The 21,259-nt window shown below is 43.8% G+C and overlaps 1 protein-coding gene across 1 annotated transcript in view; it reads left to right on the forward strand.

Annotated features, from left to right (window-relative positions):
* Nucleotides 1-21,259, forward strand: part of GALNT16 (polypeptide N-acetylgalactosaminyltransferase 16) — a 128,224-nt gene that overhangs the window by 68,867 nt on the left and 38,098 nt on the right. The window contains exons 5-9 of the mRNA XM_066608491.1: nt 1,901-1,966; nt 3,967-4,088; nt 7,486-7,573; nt 12,691-12,775; nt 20,924-21,027. Coding sequence (XP_066464588.1) covers nt 1,901-1,966; nt 3,967-4,088; nt 7,486-7,573; nt 12,691-12,775; nt 20,924-21,027 — 465 coding nt within the window. The remainder of the gene's footprint in view (nt 1-1,900; nt 1,967-3,966; nt 4,089-7,485; nt 7,574-12,690; nt 12,776-20,923; nt 21,028-21,259) is intronic.

The raw sequence follows: 21,259 nt of genomic DNA on the forward strand, positions 1-21,259 counted from the left end.
TAATGTCTTTAAAACTTTGGGTGTTTAAGTTTTAACAGCTCATGAGTTTTAATATAGTATCTTGTATCATGTCCAATCAGCCCAACATCAAGTACTGCACTGAGTTCAGACTGAAGATGAAACTGCAAGGACTATGCATTCTACATTACACCTGAGTGATAAATCCTAGCTGCTACACCAATTGGTATAACTCGCCTACATCATCCTAGGCTCTACTGCAAGAAGGCAGGAGCACAAAATGTTATTTATCAAGCCCTGCATAAGGCATCCATGCATGGCAGCCGTGAGAGCCTGTAGGCTGTGATTCTAGCCCATAAGCACCCAACGATCGCACTATGGATGGGTCTTTGTGGCACCAGAGGTGCTTCTCACCTCCAGCTGACTGTTTAGATGCATTTTCATGTTTGACCAGAGCATCTAAATAGGTGACTGATATGATATGATTAGAGCTAGCTCTGATCATGTCAGTTACTGTGAAAAACAGCTGACAGCCGCTGGGTATGGAGTGGACTTGGCTCCTGAGCCCGAACCATGCAGCCTTCACAACAGCACAATGTATCTTTATGCTGCCCACTGACTCTATCCCCATTATTTTTCAATACCCTTCTCCCTTTGCCCAGATGTGCTTTTCTTAGGACTAAAGAAAACTGTTTGGTACGATGTTAGCCAGTAGAGCAAAACGTAATTGTTCTCAGTAAGAGAAACCAAGTGATCCTGTAGATATACCTTTTATGGCTAAAAAAAGCCATTGCTTGAAGTAGCTTTGAAAGCTCGCTATAACATCAAGTCTTTTTGTTAGCTATTAAAATGTATCATACCTAGAGGATTACTTGGGATTCTCTTACTGAGAACAGTCACATTTTGCTTCTTAGGACTAGCTCTTGGTGCTATCAGTGTATGAAGTGGGTGGTCCTCACCACTCACTCTCAATGACTGAGGTTGGACTTGATTGACAGTCTGGTACCACCCATTGAAAATGAGCAGTGGGGACCACCTAGTTGGTACATTGTAAGTGCCAGGAGCCTGACCTAAGAAGAGCACATTCGGGTGAAGGTAGCTGAGTATTGATTGAAAAAAATGGAGTTTGCTGCAGAGCCATGAAGCAGGCCACGCTGATTCTTTCTAGTGCCAGGTCCACTTTAAAGGAACTTTCCCATTGTGACAACTGTTTCTGAAAATGAAGATTGTAGTGAATCTGGATTCTGAGACCACTGCAGTTACATGGTGAACTGCACAGCAAGCCCTTGAGTATTGAGTAAAAAATGGAGTACTACCTGGTGGCTGATGAAAAGAATGGTCATCTCCACTGTGACTTTACATAGGAGGTCACTAATAGGGTATATAGAAAACAGTTATCCTAATAGGATATTCCCTTTTATACTGCATTGTTTTCTATACTAATCTCATGTATGCAGTAGTAAGCTAATGGATGCACCGTAATTTCCGTACATCTGCTGTAACAAATTGCATCCTCTACCAAATGATCCATCTGTCTATAAGGTGAAAAAATAAAATTCCTGTCTTTGTGATTAATATTAATAATATATCATCCTGCAATGTTTAGTGTCTAGAAGATGGCATCTATTTGTAGCTGCTTGGTGCCCAGATCTGTTTGCAGACAAGTTGTGCATTAGATGTAGCTGTAATTGAGTGTGGTTTCTGCGTGAATGGGCCTGATGAGAAGAGATGAAGGCATTCGCTCTGTGAAGTGGCTTCTATCTGAGCAGATGAGCATGAGTGCACTTTAGCTGAGAGGATTAGTGCTGTCAGTCTGATTAATACGATAATAAGTGAAAGCAGATTCTTCCTATGGAAACACTCTTGGGAGCGAGTTTTTTTTTTTTTAGGTGAATCACAATTACAATGTGCCAATTATTTGTTTCTTCTCTTCTTTTCACAGCCGACGACTGCCAGCTCCTCACAAAAATACCCAAGGTTAAATGCTTGAGGAATAACCGGAGAGAAGGTGTGATATCAATAGCATTTCTATCACTTAAATGGCTTTGAACATAAACTTCCCAACAACTTTCACAAATTTATGTCAAGATTTCGGTTTTTAGATCTTTTCTAACATTTTTCTTGAAACAACAGAACAAATAGTCAACCTTGGGTAATGTTGGGAAGTCTTTCAATTTTGTGTTTCATACTGTACCGTGAACAACTGACCACCTGACCAGTCTTGTCAAAGACCCACTAAAGCTTATGAAAGTTGTCCCATCTGGACTACCCAAGTGAAAAACAGTCGATCGTCATGGTCCACTCTTCGCATTGGATCTCCTCAATGCTTGAGGTTGTAGTCCTTAGCATAGGGTATTTCGACAGAAGCACTCTTATTATCATCTACACACTCATTTGTATGTACAACTGGAAAAAATCAGTAGATGTGAGATAAAAATAGTAGTCAGGGCAGATGTTCTGGACTGTCAGTAATCCTGTTGTAGAACACTGCGATCGCTTTCTTTAAAGGCTGAACGGGCTGCTTCTAGGGAACAGATTGCATTCAACCTTACAGCAAGTGATAATGAGACTTTAGATTAAATATTCCCTCTTTATTAATGGGCCGTCAATTCTCAGCTGATGGCTGGTATTTCCTCCGGGAACGGATGACGGTTACATTACGATGTGTATGGTTGTTTTCTCTGGATAATATAGAGAAAGTATTACAGCCCATGAAAAGTAAAGCAATAGAGGTCTATGAACCTGTGATGCTATGGTATGTCTTAACGGGCTAATCCTTTACACCCGAGAGCTACATATTAATGAGTTCCTGTGTTCATCTAATCAGAGGATTGTCCTAATGACATATAGGAAGGAATGTTCGTCATCAAATAGACATAGGTAAAGGTAAAGTCCCCTGGTGCAAGCACCGAGTCATGACTGACTCCTTGGGTGACGTCACATTGTGATGTTTTCTTGGCAGACTGTTTTTGCGGGGTGGTTTGCCATTGCTTTCCCAAGTCATCTTTTTATGCCCCAGCAAGCTGGGTTCTCATTTTACTGACCTCGGAAGGACAGAAGGCCAAGTCAACCGTGAGCCGGCTACCTGAACCATGCAAGGATTGAACCTGCAACCTTCAGGTCATGAGCGAGAGTTTAGGACCGCAGATGCAGTCCTAAGCTCTTGCTGATAACCTGAAAGTTGCAGGTTCAATTTCCATGTGATTCAGGTATCCAGAAGAATTCCCATTTCAGCAATTCAGCATTTAAGATCTCGAAATATCAATTATTAACAATCTAGATACAGTGTACGTGGACATCTTCTAGGCTTGCTCTGAATTGGACTTACTCTGAGGAAGCACAAATGTTTTCACTTTATTGTAATTGTTTCAATCTCTAGAGATGATTGCATTTTACTAGAAGTTTTGTTCCATTAGCACTGACTCAATGTTCTGTGAAAATATATTCTAATATAGCTTGAATGTAGGAAACTGTGAAGAATAACTACTTACATCATATCATATGCAAGAATACCATCTGTGCATGGAACATATGCACAAGCTAACACAGTGCTAATAGGGCAACACTTGACATTTCTGACGCATTTCTTTTTGGCAATGTTCATACGTTCTGTTGTGTCTGTGTTTCTGAGTGGAACATTTACCAACGTTTTTTGGCCTCATGGTCCTGTAATTATATGGGTTTGGTGTTAACTGTATTTACATTGTGGGATTATGGTTTCTCAGTAGTTTTACTGTGAGAGCATATAGATTAAGTGGATTACTATACTATACGTTTCTAAATGCCTGTACAAAGTGGTTGAGTAGCAGATGTCCCAGAGGTTTATTACCAGGTTTAGACTGTGTAATTCAATCTATGTATTTTAATAGCCAGTTATTCTTAATTTTAGCACCTATTTTACACTATACACACCAAAAAGGAATCCATTAATTGCAAGTTACATAGCAAATCTTCATCAGTGCAAGTTTGAGGAATGCCAACATTTTGACTTAATTTTTTGGCTTTTAGGACTGATCCGCTCTCGGGTTCGAGGAGCTGAAGTAGCGGTTTCTGGAATTCTCACTTTTTTGGACAGCCACTGTGAGGTCAATAATGAGTGGCTTCAGCCTCTGCTTCAGAGAGTCAAGGAGGTGAGTTTCAATTAAAAGCCATCTCTCCCACTGCTAAATCATCACTAATTCCCAGCTAGAGTTGATCCATCTTGTAGTTAAAGGGGTTTTCCCATTAAAGATTAAAAGAAAATGCTTTTTAATGGCTGGGCATGTGACAAAAGACCGCATACTCCTCTTTCTTCGGCCCTCCGGGACCCAGCTGAGCGGCTCCTGCTGCATCGTCCCGGAAGTAGGGTGACCACTGTCGTCAATCAGAGGCTGCAGCATCACCTTCCGAACTCCGAGGCATCAGCCAGGAGGACGGGGCAGTGGTAGCCGCTCAGATTGGTCCTGGGGGGCTGAAGACAGATGAGTATGTGGTATTTTTCTATTTTATCACCTACAAAGCTATTAAAAAATAATTTCTTTTAACCACACAACCCATATTAAACAAAGTTGTTAAAATTACATGTCTACTACATAAAGAATGTAAATGACAATTAGGCCGGGCTCACACCAGTAGGTTGGATTTCGTATGTGGGAAGCTTGAAGCTGATTCCGTCTGTGAGCCCAGCCGTTGACCCTGTGTACCTATAAAAACTGCAGATGACCGCGGAGGCTCACAGGCGGTCATGTGCAGTACTTTTTTAAAATTTATTTGTATTTCCCATACCATTGCTTAGCGATGACGCCGGTACTCACAGCCCATACACAGTGTGAATTGCATATGGACTGTGGGTCGGACGGCTTCCATTGACATGGAAGGCCATCTGCATATGTTCCGTGGAAAAATAAAATATGCAGTGATTTTTCTTCTGCTTGCAAAACACGCTTTTCATACACAAGTTTGTACAGGAGAATTGAAAATTCATGCCTTTCAATGCCAGCATTTTACCGCGGATCGTCCGCAGATGGCGATCACTGAATCTGCAATACAAATCCATCCGTGTGAGCCAGGCCTTACAGTGACATTTTTAGGGGCAAATAACTCATATCAGAGTAGTTTCCATCTCCTCATGAAATCTGTTAACTTCTGGGTTTTCCTTCTGAAATGCAGATGGGTTCTGCCCTGTGCGACAATAATCTTTATTGATATACATTAAAAACGTTGGGCTTAGAAAAATCCACAATTAGTGAAGAAAAGACGTACACAAACAGACAAGACACGTGTGCTCTTCCTTAGCACAGTATTACGAAAAGGTGGTTCAAATGATGATTGCAGATGTACATTATATCAGAAACTGATTTTTTTCTGTAAGAACCTCCCACAAAGAATAAATAAAAATAGGAGATTGGAGGGTCTCCAGTATCTAAATTCGAACCTAGGAAATTTATGGGATATTAACTGTCATGATTCAGTACTGGTATAATATATCACAGTCTAATACTTATTCCCCCCTCTAGGTTAATTAACTGGATAGACTACCTCCACTCCTATGAAGCGAATTAGCCTATGTAGGCAAACAGGTTATGCCCTAACATTTATTGATGTCCATGTAGGATTGATGTCAATATAGTAGAATAGACAGTGGTCCCATAAATGGAGATCTACGGGGCTGGCTTATCACGACGTATGATTTTTACCTCCGTCGTTCTTAAAAGGGCAAGGCTGTTTCAAAATAGACTGGGTGCTGATTTTGGCTGCTTTTGGATGCAGAACTGCTGTGGAATTTGCCACAGAAATTTCTGCTGAGGATATTATGCAGCATTTCCACCTCGTGCAAACATATCCCAGCAGTGATATTGACACCCCCCCCCCCCTCCAGAGCGGCCCCAGCAGTAAGGGTGACCCCCCCCCCCCCCAGAGCAGCTCCAGCGCAAATAGTTACTCCCCCACAGCGGCTTTAGTGGTTATAGTGACCCCGCACAGCGGCCACATCGGTAATAGTGACACCGCACCGCGGCCCCATCGGTAATAGTGACATCCCCCAGTGGCCCCCCAGTAGTAATAGGGACACCACACAGTGGTCTCAGTGGTAATAGTGACATCCCACATCAGCCCAGTAGTTATAGTGACATCCCACAGCAGCCCCCAGTAGTAATAATGACATCCCACAGCAGCCCCAGCGGGAATAGTGACACCCCACAGTAGTCCCCAGTAGTAATAGTGACACTTCACAGCATCCCCAGTAGTAATAGTGACATCCCACAGTAGCCAGTAGTAATAGTGACACTTCACAGTGGCTCCCAGTAGTAATAGTGACATTCCACAGTAGCCAGTAGTAATAGTGACATTCCACAGTAGCCAGTAGTAATAGCGACATCCCACAGTGGCTCCTAGTAGTAATAGCGACATCCCACACTGGCCCCCAGTAGTAATAGCGACATCCCACACTGGCCCCCAGTAGTAATAGCAACATCCCACACTGGCCCCCAGTAGTAATAGCGACATCCCACAGTGGCCCCCAGTAGTAATAGCGACAGCCCCCTCTGAGACCCAAATCCCCCCCCCCACCTCTGCTTGGCGCTGTTGCTGCCACTGATCCCAGGAGCATACCCCTCCCCTGCTCTCGCGGAACCAAGTAGGAGACGTCAGAGGAGGAGGGAGGAGGATCCCGGCTGCACACTGACATCACAGCTTCTAGCAGAGCTGCTGAGTGAATACCAGCAGGGGAGCTGCGGCACCCCTGCCAGTATTTACTAATGTGGTGAGCGGCTGCCGGTGGCGAGTGCCAGCTGGGAAGGCTCTGAGTGCCGCCTCTGGCACGCGTGCCATAGGTTTACCACCATTGGACTAGGGCTTTATAAAGTAGTTCCATCTGCCCCTGTGATTTTATTGCCCTGTGCGACAAGCATCCACTCTTCCCAATTTCCTTTGCAATGAGACTCATGTCTAATATCTCCTTACAGCTCCTGGTGCATTTTATATTCCGACAGTAGTATACTAATATTGCATGCACCAGGAGCTGTCTGCAGTGGCATGTATTGTTTCTATATTCACAAAGCACAGGCAACTGTTGGTACCCCCTGCACAAAGCTCCTGGTCCGCATAATATTACTATAGTGATACCAGACCGGGAAGCAGGACATGCTGCCATGGATTTAGCAATTGGCATTGTGTGAAAACCGAAGCAAAAAATTCCAGACAACGTCTGGCGATGTCAGGCTCTTTATTGTACTTGCACATGTGCAATAAAAATAAAAGCGCGCATTCGCAAAGATATTGATGATATACTGACAGGTCAGGGACAAGAGCATTGAGATGGAACAGCACAAGTGTGACAACTTTAGTGCATTGCATAAGGTGGACGCAACCAAGGGCAACAGAAGTTCAAAACAAAGGGAGCTCATATATTGGAAAGATGTTTAATTTCACATTATGCATCAATTTAGATCAATTTAGCAAAATGGGAAAATTACTTTAAATTCCTGATGTTTCTGTAGCCGACACTTTTTACACTGAACTGAATTTGTTTTTATATTTCATGTTTAATAGGATCACACCCGAGTTGTTAGTCCAATCATTGATGTCATTAGTTTGGATAACTTTGCTTATCTGGCGGCTTCAGCAGATCTCAGGGGTGGTGAGTCAGATTTCCATTTCTGTAATTTTTTACGCCATGTTGTCTGTTTTTTTTAATTAGTTTGTGATTTTTTTTATTTTTTATTTTTACATTTTTATTTTTGGCTCTAACCTTCGGTATAATTTGCTTACTGTGGTTAATTCTATATTCATTTTCTACTATGCATATTTTAGCAGTTATTGTAGTGCTATTACTGTCTACAATATGCATAGAGATATGCTGCTGAAGCTACAATTCACAACAGATGCAAAACTTTGGGAGACCTACTTTTTATTTTCTTTCATCTTAAAGGACAGGATTCAACCCCATCTTTGACACTTCATATATAACTCTTGTACTGAGACCATGTACACAGAGAATTACTGTGAAGTGTAATTTCACGCATTGTTGTGAGGGTTTGAGGTCTAAGAAATGATGGGGGCTCGCAAGAACCAAGTCTACACTAAATGTATTTAAACTTCAGGTTCTGGAGGTCTTCCTGCCCTCCCTTTAAAGCGAACTGGGCTGATTCCATGGAATCATACAAATCAAGGATAGGATTGCTTCTGAATCTACTACGTATGAGACTTTCTGGGTTATGTGAAATCCCTAGATTGGGTTTCAGAATTCCCCTCATTACTACACTTGGGCAAAAAGACATGTATGCCCCTCTCTGTAAATTTAGAAATGTTACAATGCCTTGGCTGCACCACCTATTAGGGCTTATTTCCATGGGTGTATGCATAAAACGGCATGGGTCACCTGCAGTGTTTTACACATACACAGCCCTTTCGCTCTGCTCTCAGAGACCACATATGGGCTGAGTGGAATCTGGCGTCACAGACATGCTCAGTGCGATTTTATTTATTTTTTTTTCAAATTCAAATTCTGCCCTTTCGCAATGCCTGCATAGGGACAGCGTTTTGATATGGAGCCCATAGAAGGGCTGTGTATCATATGCAGAAAAATACTGCATGCTATGATTTTCTTTCTTGCGTGTATAAACGCTGTGTCCATTGACTTTCATTGCCTCCATTCACTGCGTATCACCAGAACCTGAATTTTAAATACCATTGACAGGGCACATTCAGTGTGCAGATCCATGACAAAAAACGCAGCAAAATGCCACTATTTTTGACATGTTTTTTAGAGGCGGAAATTTGCACTGTGATTTCGCCATGTGAGCAAATCCTTAAGAGCAGAGTTTTAGGGCTCGGTCACACAAGCGTTTTTTGGTCCGATCTGCAGACGTGCTTACGATCTATAGACCCAATGCATCCCAATGGGATCGGTCACATGTCCGCTTTTTATGCGGATGTCCAATAAATTATAGGACACAACGATTCGCGGAACGCGCCTATCTGCGTTCTGCGCATCGTTGTGTTCTATATATGCGCTCAATGGGACCGGCGGCAGCAGCGCCGACCCCATTGAGAACATATACTAAAGATCGTTCTCCTCTGCCACAGCTTTAACAGCTGTGGCAGAGGAGAACGATGTTCGCCCATTGAATTCAATGGAGCCGGCAATACAGCCGGCTCCATTGAAAGCAATGGGTTGCTGGCAAGCGCTGGATGAATTTTCGGGGAAGGCCTTAAAATATAAGCCCTTCCCTCAAAACCATCCTGAAAATGTGTAAAAAGAAAAAGTATACTCTCCTTTTTCCTGCAGCCGGAGTTCAGCCGCGTCCGGCCGGCAGTTCTCCTGAACTGCTATCTGTAGTATTCAGCAGGCGGGGATTTAAAATCCCCGCCTGCTGAATGGGCTGCCTCTAATTGGTCACAGCCCTCACCAATGAGAGGCAGCTCTCACTCACCCATTCACACAAGCGTTTTTTTTCGCGCGATTTGCGGATCGCATAACGGATACGCATCCGCAAATCGCGTGACCGGGGCCGACGATTCGCTGAAAAATCTGCACCTAGCAGCATTTTCAGCAAAACAGCCCCGCTACTCACCTTTTTCCTGCAGCTGGAGTTCAGCTGCGTCCGCCCGGCAGTTTTCCTGAACTGCTCTCTGTAGTATTCAGCTGGAGGGGATTTAAAATCCCCGACTGCTGAATGGGCTGCCTCTGATTGGTCACAGCCCTCACCAATCAGAGGCATCTCTCACTCACCCATTCATGAATGGGTGAGTGAGTGCTGCCTCTGATTGGCTAAGCGCAGGGACCAATTAGAGGCAGCCCATTCAGCAGTCAGGGATTTTAAATCCCCTCCAGCTGAATACTACAGAGAGCAGTTCAGGAAAACTGCCGGCCGGACGCGGCTGAACTCCGGCTGCAGGAAAAAGGTGAGTATACTTTTTTTTTATTTTTACACATTTTCAGGATGGTTTTGAGGGAAGGGCTTATATTTTAAGGCCTTCCCCGAAAATTCATCCAGTGCTTGCCGGCAGCCCATTGCTTTCAATGGAGCCGGCTGTATTGCCGACTCCATTGAATTCAATGGGCGAATATCGTTCTCCTCTGCCACAGCTGTGGCAGAGGATAGCGGGGCCGTTTCGCTGAAAATGCTGCTAGGTGAAGATTTTTCAGCGAATCGTTGGCCCCGGTCACGCGATTTGCGGAAGCGTATCCGTTATGCGATCTGCAAATCGCGCGAAAAAATGCCCGTGTGACGGAGGCCTTAGGCCTCCCTCACACAGGGCGTTTTGTACAGCGTTTAGCACTGCCATTTCAATGGGGCTGCTCACACAGGGCTGAAAACGTAGCGCCTCCCAACGCTGCGCTTTGACAGCGATGCGTCGCCCATTGAAATGAATGGGCAGCGGTTTTGGCACTGCTAAAAACGCGGCAACACTTGGTGCCGCATTTTTGGCAGCGTTAACTGCTCGCCGATTTTCGGAATGAGGGCTTGTAATAGAAGCCCTACCCCGAAAATCAGTCCCAGCGGGCTAGAGAAAAAAAAAGAAAGCAATACTCACCTAGCCGCTGCAGTCCGGGTCGCGGCCGCTGGTCTCTGCCGCTGATCTGGGCCTCCTCGGCACCCCAAAGTCTATTGCCGGCAATAGAGTGCTGTGATTGGTTGTCGGTGCTTGCTCGATGCCCAATCACAGCCCTTCATTGATTGTCTTAGCCAAGCAGAGCTTGCCGGCGCTGATTGGCTGAGACAGTCAATGAAGGACTGTGATTGGTTATCGGCATGCTCGATGCCCGATCACAGCCCTTCATTGATTGATTGTCTCAGCCAATCAGCGCCGGCAAGCTCTGCTTGGCTGAGACAGTCAATGAAGGGCTGTGATTGGGCATCGAGCAAGCACCGACAACCAATCACAGCACTCTATTGCCAGAGGCCAGGGGCCTCTGGCAATAGACTTTGGGGTGCCGAGGAAGCCCGGATCAGCGGCAGAGACCAGCGGCCGCGACCCGGACTGCAGCGGCTAGGTGAGTATAGCTTTTTTTTTTTTTTTCAGCATTCTTGGCTGCGTTTTCAGCCAAGCTGAAAACGCAGCCAAAACGCTGGCATAAAGTATGCCAACGCTGCTGAAACGAGGCAGAATCTGCAGTAACGCAGCGTTGAAAAACGCTGCGTTTCTGCAAACGCCCTGTGTGAGGGAGGCCTTAGGCTGCGTTCACACATGGTTTTTGTTGCAGTTTTATTTGCAGTTCTTTTTCCATATTAAAAACCTCATCAAAAATTTGCATGCGTTTTATTTATTTTTTATTGCATGTATTTTTAAAAAACACATTACAAACTATTAAAAAAAAATTGCATGTGTTTTTTTAATGCAGGAGAACCGCAATTAAAATACACAACAAAACCACTATGTGCACACATAGTCTTGGCGTGTAAACCACGCTGCTATAGGAATTAGTAGGTTTCTATGGAAGCGCTCACACAGACTCCTTTTAGAAGCACAGATTCTGCACTTCTAAAAAAAAAATGAACAGCAGGTGCCAACTCGCCTATCAGCTCCATGGTGTGCAGCAGTGCAGGGTGCTTTCCATAGGCTCCTATAGAGCTTGAAGCAGCCCGGTCACACGCTTTTTTCAGGATGATAGTAGCGTGGTTTACACGATGCTTAGCAGCGTGTAAACCACGCTCGTCTGACTGAGCCCTTACAGAAATATTTTATGAATATGGATGGGATTGAAACAAAGCTAAAGAGAAACAAAAAAATGTCTTTTTTTTAAAGTGAAATGTATCTATTTGTCATCCTTTTAATAACCATGAGTTTAGAAGCTTGATGCCTTCCACAACCTAAAGGAACTATAGGGTCCTTTCAGATACTGATGTGGTATATGCCTTGGATGGGGCAGCTGGAAAGGGAGGAAGCGGATTTTTATCGACTTTATATGTTCTCTTTCCTTTTTAGAATTTTGCAGGAAGCATTTTCATCTTTAGTTGATGTGTTATTGAAATGTGACTTTATATTTACGTATCTGCAGATCTCACTTTCTTCTATGCATATTTAATACCTGCTACCATATCTGTCGTTGTTATAACCCTGTCTGTCATCTAATATTTATTCTTTAAAATGCAATAAAATTATATGCAATAGAAAAGGAGTTCTTTACATAAGTACTTCCATCATGTTTTCAAAATGCAAAGCGGTTAGTACTGTAGGTGAAGATATACATTTAGTCCTATTTCATGTCTCTGTGTCTTTGACTTCTCCCAATATCCTATAGTACTATGCACGTAACCTGGCTTGTTTCTTGGATTTACACTGTATGATGGCTGTGAACCTTCTCTGTTTTACACTACAAGAATTCTAGAGCTTTTGGGTTATTGTGGGCTTAATCATCGTAACTAGAGATGAGCGAGTATACTCGCTAAGGACAATTGCTCGATCAAGCATTGTCCTTAGCGAGTATCTCCCTGCTCGGCAGAGAAGGTTCGGCTGCTGGTGCGGGTGACAGGTGAGTTGCGGCATGTTGCCGCACCTCCGTTCCTCCCCGCTCTTCCCCGCAGCTCCCTGCCCGCCACCGGCAGCCGAATCTTTGCTCCTGAGCAGGCAGGTACTCGCTAAGGGCAATGCTCGCTCTAGCAATTGCCTTTAGCGGGTATACTCGCTCATCTCTAATCGTAATCTTACAGACTAGCATACGATTTAAGACCAGACCAAATTAGACTTTTTCCTTGCCTAGTTAAATTTTTATATATAATACTCTAGTCACAGTTCTGCTTTTTATCTTAGGTTTTGACTGGAGTCTTCACTTCAAGTGGGAACAGATTCCTATAGAACAAAAGATGTCCCGCACCGACCCAACCTCCCCAATACGGTGAGCTTTGCTTTCTTTCTTTCTTTCTTTCTTAACATCTCAATATGTTTATGAAATTTTTTCTCAGACTTTTAGTGGTTTTTGACAATTCTTTGGCAGGGCCAGATTAAGGCCGCCCACAGTACAGAGCGATCAATTATGATGGGGATCCCTTATGCTCAGCAGGCCCCCCCTTCATGGTAATACCAGGTAGCACAATCAGGTCATGCATGTTTTAAGCTTAGCCACACCCTTTGTGTCCCCTCACAGTAATAGTGCTTACTAGTGACCACTTCATATTGATAGCATTTATCTAAATTATAGTCAGTTACCAGCTACATAGTGACACATTACAGTGCAGTTACCTTCAGTGATCATAGGTGACGTTAGCTGTCATTGGTGTCATTCTCTCTCCCTTTTCTTCTCTATCCGCACCCAGACCGTCACAATGACTTCTCCCAGCCACATCTTGTCTATGCAGAATTTGACACACTGAAATCTTTGGCCCCTTGCTTTTCCATAACTCTCCATACATTTTCCACACCCCTACAAATTCCATAATGCCCCAGATAGTAATTAGGCTCCATGCAGTAAGTGCTGCTTTTAGTGCCCTCCACACAATAAAAGTGCCTCTTCTACCTCCATTAGTAATAATGCTAACTTGTCTGCCCCATAATTAAAAATGCCCCTTTTAGTAATAATGCCCACTTTCTGCCCTCATAATTGATAATGTCTCCTTTCTTGCTCCTTTAATAATGCTGCCTTTTCTGCACCACTTATAAATAATGCCTCTCTTCTTCCTCAGTAATAAATAATGGCAATCCTTCTGACCCCATAATAGATAAGGCTACCACTTCTGCCACTATAAGTTTTGTCACCAATTCTGCCCCCATAATTAATTATATTAATAATAATAATACCAAACAAGAAAAAAGAAAGCAAGCCCACTCACCAATCAAATAGGGTTTCCCGGGAATACATAGGATATGTTTGACCACACAGAAACATCAAATATAAGCAAGGAGGTCCAACTTCATCTGTGGATATAATATTAAAAATTCAAAACTTTATTCCATAAGTGTATTAAAACAATGGCAACAACCACTCCATGCTTCTCTGACACGTTTCTGGTGCATGCCCACACTCTTAGTCATAGCTTACGACTAATGGCGTGAGTATGCGCCAGTAACTCGCCTCCCTGCGAAGCACCCCTATGCCGCTCTGAATCGCTCTTCTGATCTTCCTTTCTTTTGGGTGCAGCTTGGTCACATGGCATGTGCTGTGACACATGCCCAGCACTAGAACCAGTCTATCCCTTGCCCCGGAGGTTCAGAGTAGCATTGGGGTATTTAGTTTTTTAAGCCACTATTGGGCCTAATTGTTTCTCATTGGATCTGCCAAATCGGTGAGAACTAGTGCTTGGGCCCCCCATAGCTCGATGAAGAGCAGGCAGCTCAGGCCCCTGAATATAGGGGAATGTGGGGCCTAGAGATGGTGTTTCATTTGCACCATTGTTAATCCGAGCCTGTTCTTTGAATTTCTAATGGAAATGAGCCATGAAAGTGCTTCCAGGCAAACTTGGCTCTGTTATTTCTTCTCTGCTCTGCTATCTGAGGGAGGTATATGATAAAGGGAGAGAGATATAATTTTCTATGATGTTGTTAAGTATTAAGAAATCGTTCCAAGATGCAGAAAGAATGGGTGACGACTTTTTTCATGGGCTTTCTCTAAGTCCTGGCAGTATTTATGTACTATTTTTACCTGTAAAACCTAGAAAACAAAACACTGGTCCATGCAAATGTTATCCTTGGCAGGATTTGAACTTAGGACCCAAGTGCTGCAGGGCACAGTACTAACATCTCAGCCACCATGCTACCCCAGATGCTCAATTACATTAAAATCTGAGGAATTTAGGGCTCAGTCAACAGCTGGAACTCTTTTTCTCTTTCAACTGCCATTACGGAATACCACCGCCATGAAGGGGTGTACTTGGTCTGCAACAATCTTTAAGTAGATGGTACATGTCAAAGTAACATCCACATGAATGAATGCCAGGACCCAAAGGTTCCCAGCAGAACATTGGACAGTTGCAAAAAATGCATTTCCGCATTTGCATTCATTTAAAATCTGGATAAAATTGCATAACCGTTATATTTACTAACCACATAACAGTGTAAAGGCACATTTACACGGAAAGATGATCGCTCAAAATTCGCTCAAACGGCAGTTTGAGGGACAGTTTTGAGCAATCACTTTGCATAAACTCTTAAGTAGCTAACTAGCTACTCAAGAGTTTATTAGCTTGTAAATGAAGGCTCCGGCTGTATGCAGATGACAGCAGGAGCTCTGTTATCTGCAAGCAGCTGCTTTGTTCTTGGAGCTGTCAGCGGTATCCCGCTGAGAACTCTGAGTGGGAGACCAGCTGAAAGAATACTATTACACGCAACGATTATCGCTCAAAAGATGGCTTTTGAGAAAATTTGAAGCAATAATCGTTGTGTCTAAATGGGCCTTAAGGTTCTTAGCGCATATTTTAAATTAAAACATATAGGCCCATCTGTCACATTCAGATGAGTACCCAACTCTAAACAAACTCACCTGTGTTTGACCTTAAAGGGGTTGTCCCGCGCCGAGACGGGTTTTTTTTTTTCAACCCCCCCCCCCCCCCCCCCCGTTCGGCGCGAGACAACCCCGATGCAGAGACTGAAAAAAAGGACAGCACAGCGCTTACCTGAATCCCCGCGCTCCGGTGACTTCTATACTTACCGGTTGAAGATGGCCGCCGGGATCTTCTTCCTCTGTGGACCGCAGCTCTTCTGTGCGGTCCATTGCCGATTCCAGCCTCCTGATTGGCTGGAATCGGCACGTGACGGGGCGGAGCTACACAGAGCTACACGGAGCCCCATTGAGAAGATAAGAAGACCCGGACTGCGCAAGCGCGTCTAATTTGGCCATTCGACCATTTTAGACGGCGAAAATTAGACGGCAACCATGGAGACGAGGACGCCAGCAACGGAGCAGGTAAGTGAAAAACTTTTTATAACTTCTGTATGGCTCATAATTAATGCACAATGTACATTACAAAGTGCATTATTATGGCCATACAGAAGTGTATAGACCCACTTGCTGCCGCGGGACAACCCCTTTAAGCCTCCATTGTATTCAGGGAAAACAGGAGCCCAGCTATATACTGTAATTAAAAGGACCTGGAAGCGAAATAGAAGCAGCCACTCCTCTGCAAATGCAACAACAAAGAAAATCAATCAGCACTTCTTACAAATAAATGAAATGTGCAGGTGCAAGTAAGCATAGTTTACATTGCCCAGAGCATCTCACTACCTCCAGCAGTTTGTTTTCTTCTCATATAGTAATCCAGTGCCATCTCTTCCCTCAATAAATGACACACATGCAACGGACTGTCTACATCTTGTAAAAGAAAATGTGATTCATCAGACCAGGCCAGCTTCTACCATTGCTCCAAGGTCTAATTCCTATACTCACATTCATATTGTAGGTGCTACTGTATCATCAGTGGTGTATAGGGTTTAGCATGTGCACTCTGACTGGTCTATGGCTATGCAGCAAGCTATGATACTCTGTGTTCTAACTCTATTCTATCATAGCCAGCATTAAAGGGCTCATCCAGGGAGGATTCTTTTTCATACAAGCCCAAAATGGTGGCATAACATAAAAAAAATACATTCTTGTCTCCTATGCTAATCTTCACTTCAGGCTGAGAGTGATGATGTCCAGACAGTAGCAGATGTGACTGCTGCAGCTAACCATTAACCGAAGTCAGCTAGTGATTGACTGTAGAGAGTCACATACCCCAGTTATTGGTTATATCCTCACTGAAGCAGGAAGTGAAGACCACTGGGTGGAACAGGAGCATCACAGATGGCAAGTATAGCTTTTTTAAGTTGTTGTTTCACCACTTTGGGTCTTTTTGGGAAAAACAAAAACCTGGATAATTCCTTTTAACTTTTTCAGTAGTTTGTGCTACAGTAGTTCTTATGTAGGATCAGACCAGAAAAACTAGCCTTCATTTCCCCCCCACATATGAATGAGCCATGAGGACCCATGATACTGTTGCTGGTTCGCAGATTGTCCTTTCTTGAACTACTTCTGGTTGGTCCTAACCACTACATACCAGTAACACCCCACAAGACCTGCTGCTTTACCCAGTCATCTAGTCATCATAATTTATCTCCTTTTATGTTCAAATAGATTTTATTAAAGATTTTCCAGATAAGTATACATTTTCGTAAACGTAACAAGGCTTTTCAGGGAGGGGGGGGATGAGGGTGGGTCAGGGGGATAAGGAGGGAAAGGGTAGTCGTGGCTTATATTGTCCATTAAAAGTGGATGGATGGGGTTATGGGATTGTCCTTTGAATCTGTTTCCTTTGTTCCATAGTTCGACCAACTCACTATCTCGAGCTAGGCCCAAACCTTAGGCCCCCCCGGAGTCACTATTTGCGTGGGGACTTTGTCTTTGCCTTTTCTCGCTGGATGCTATTGGAAAGGCTCCCTTCCTTGAGATGGGGTTGATCCCAGTCTCTGGCTCTAGTTACCCCTTTGTTGTCTGCTTTCTATTGCCTCATTTCTCTCTGGTATCTTAGGGTATTTCTCACCTTGTTTTCTTCACATGTTCCTAATTTTTCTATCTGGTCTGGCTTTCGGGTCGGGCTCAAAGCACGTAGATGTGTAAACTCGTAACGGACCCATTCAACTCATCTTATTTCTATGGAGCGTTTTACCTGAGGTTAGACACAAGAGGAGAACACATAGGGATGTGGGGGGAGGGATCAATGACTCGTGTATAGGTTAATTTTCTTAAAGATTTTCGTTTAGTGCCCTCCTCACAGTTTATAATTTATCTCCTTTTAAAATTGCCTAGATTCTTATGCTCACCCATTTTTCCTGCTCCAAAGTTATCAACTTCAAGAACTGATTGTTCACTTGCTGCCTGATAGCTCTCATCTCTTGACACAGGTGTCATTGTCACAAGATAATCACTGACAGGTTAAGTGAATAACTGATTTAATCTTAGCTGATGTATGTCAGCCCAATGTTTCCCCTTTAATCGTATATTGCACTCATACCTAGAAACAAATGAGAACTCACACATTTGCTTTGAAGGAAAATTCCATCCACCACCATAAGGCCTAATGCCCACGGATGGATTTCTGACATGTTTCTCGCATCGGAAATCCACGGCATTGTCCCGCAGCTATTAGTTTCTATTGAACCAATAGCTTTTTGCCTTTCAGTGTTCACGCTGTGGAATTCCGCAGCATGAAAGAAATCGCGGCATGTTCTAACTGTCGCGGAAAGATGCGTTGCTGGCTTCCAGTGTAGTCATTGGAAGCTGTCCGTCATGCAATACTTCCACTTTGAGCACAGCAGAAGTATGCCATGATTACGCGCCAAATGAGACTCGCGTGGCGGATCCAGAGATGTGAGTATGGGGTCTTTGGGGGCGCTGTGTCGGACTCCGCTGCTATATTCCGCTGGCGGAGTCAGACACGGCCGTGGGCATGAGGCCTTATTCTTCTTTATTTATGCAAGGTGTTATACTCACAATATTCACAATATTTATGGTTGGGACAATCATATCTTACCGGAATGAATACTAACAGCTACCTTGGTTCTTGGTAGCTCAAAGTCATCACAGAAGATGTTGAAAGTGGTCACCGCCAACCTCCAAGCACTTTTGAACCCATAACAAGGACAGTCTTGCTGTTAAACAGTTTTGATATATGAGCCCCAGCTTCTCCACAAATGCAAACTACACTCTGGCAGGTCATGCCCGTGACAAACGATACACCTGTGGCGGAACAGGATACGAGTTATCGTTGAACCCTTTCCAATCCAATTTTGGATTCAGGGTTTCCTAAAAGGCTTTCTTTTTTTGCTGTTATACAACGGTGCCATCTGCTGGCCAAAGTAACTGTGTGTGCGCCAGAAAGGCTCCGACAGTGGAGTGGCTGGCAATAGACGATAAGAATAACCTGTTGGACATCTTCTGACATTGGAGCTGTACAAGCTTCAATCAGAATGTAAGAAGACGTCAGACAGTGGATTGGAAAGGGTTAACACTAGACTCCTGAAAATTAGTGCAATTCTGCACAAATTATGAGCCGAAATGAGGATTGCACTTCGAGTAAAACACCCTATAGTAATGATGTGCAGCAAAAATGGTGCGCTGTCATGTTGGCCAGAAACATCTATGTGCTGTTAAAGGCAATCTGTTACCAGGTTCATGCAACCCAAGCAACGGGCAGCATGAACCCAGTACAGAAGTGCACAGCGCCCCCATGTAGGTGTTATAAACACGCTTTGAGGTTTGCCTAATTTGACCCAGGAACAGAGCTATCGAGTCACAGGTGGGCCGCGCCGGCCTCTTCCTGACCACAGCACTCAGAGTAACAGCTCTCTCCATATACACAAACAGGGAGAGAGGTCAGTCAACATGTTGCAGGTGGGGAGAGCCCAGTGTGGCTCGTGTCTTTGACTTAAAAGCTCCTTTCCCGATTCAAATAGGCAAATTTCAAAGTGTTTGAGTTCTGAAACTCCACAGCATTTCAGAACAACACCTACATGGGGGCACTGGGCAGATCTGTCCCAGGTTCATGCTGCCTATTGCTTGGGTCACATGAACCTGGTGACGGGTTCCCTTTAACATCACATAGATTTTTCTGGCCATGGTACAAAAAAAAGATATTATTGTAGAAGTGATACCGATCCAACACTTCTAAAATTGAATTTTGCACACTGTATCATCAACATAGCACAACTACACAACTTGAATAGCGCAGACAGTAATTATATGTCAGTGCCTATGTAAATTACATAACGCTCCAAACTAAACTATCATTCGACGCGTTAAGTAAACAGATGTAGCGCGCCAAACATTAGTTTGATGCATACTATATCTGTGTATTTATTGGTTAAAAAAAGATAGAACAATTATATTTGAAATCTTTTAAATTACAGACGTTCCTTTATCAGAAAAGTTAACGTGAAGAAATGTACATTTAAGGCCGACCCTCACACAGGCGTTTGCAGAAACACAGCATTTTTCAAAGCTGCATTTACTAGCACGTATTTTGCCAGCATTTTGGCTGTGTTTTCAGGTGGCACCGCCTGGGTCCCTGCCGCTGCTCTCTGGAGCTCCGAGTAGGCTTCCGGGCACTTGTGAGCGCCGACAGATCATCTTTTGCTAGAAACGGGTTTGAAGACCCCGCCTTCAGCAAGAGATTGCTCTGATTGGCTCAGCCAATCACAGCCATTCGTTAAATGGCTGTGATTGGCTCAGCCCATGCTCGATGAACCAATCAGAGCAATCTCTTCAAACCCAGTCACTTGCAGAAGATGCTCTGTCGGCGATGACAAGTGCCCGGAGCTTTGAAGAGCAGCTGGAGGGACCCGGACGACGCCAGCTAGGTGAGCGTTTAGGTAGTGTAACTAGCACTTGCATTTTGTGGTACCAAGTTGTGCCATGTTTTCAGCAGCACTGAAACCACTGCCGATTCATTTCAGTAGGGCGACGCACAGCTGAAAACGGCCAAAGATAGAACATGCATCGATGTCAAAGCGCGGTGTGGAGGACGCTATGTTTTGACGCTTGTGTGAACAGCCCCATTGAAATGAATGGGAGCGTTGAACAGCAATTAGCGGAGCATTAAAAAGGCAGCGCTAAATGCTGTACAAAAACGCCTGTGTGCGGGAGGCCTAAATGATGTTACTGTCATGTTCGCCCTGAACGTAAGACACACCTCACTCAGAGCAAAAACAAAGAAAAAGCTGGTCATTATGTTACGTCTGTGCAGACTGTGGAAACAACAACAACAACCTACACGGACGCAACCCAAACAAGGACTCGAAGGAAAGGATTGGGATAGGGGAACATGCATATATATGCAGGACACCATAACAAACTGAACTGCAAATGGGACTTGCAGGCAGACATCCAAGAATGACTGACAAATGCCAAAACACTTACCTAAAATACCAACACGCATAAGCAGATGGAACAGCCTGACAATTCCTCTGTATGAATGACAAAGTTAGTATTAATGTGGTATTAAATGTGCAAGTATGAAAAGTTTCTCGTGTCCTTTGCTTATGACGAATACCATGTCTTTATATTTTTTTATTGTTCTAGGACTCCTGTAATTGCAGGTGGAATATTTGTAATTGACAAGTCATGGTTCAACCAGCTGGGAAAGTATGATACGCAGATGGACATCTGGGGAGGAGAGAACTTTGGTATGTTTTTGTTTCTATTTTCCTTTAATAAGCATTTAGCTTTACGTCTACTGAAGGGAACAATGTCTAAAGAAGGAACTGCAGCAGTAGGTGTGAAGTTGCTTGGTAGCATAAGTGAATTTTGTGCAGTTGGGTGTTTGTTCTAGAGAGCCATAGTAGTGTAGGCGTAAAAGTATCACTGCTGAATTCAGTCTTGTAATAAAGTGTCATAAGTGATTTATTTTTATCATGA

The sequence above is a fragment of the Eleutherodactylus coqui genome, chromosome 6 (genome assembly GCF_035609145.1).
Source record: "Eleutherodactylus coqui strain aEleCoq1 chromosome 6, aEleCoq1.hap1, whole genome shotgun sequence".
Classification (NCBI taxonomy): domain Eukaryota; kingdom Metazoa; phylum Chordata; class Amphibia; order Anura; family Eleutherodactylidae; genus Eleutherodactylus; species Eleutherodactylus coqui.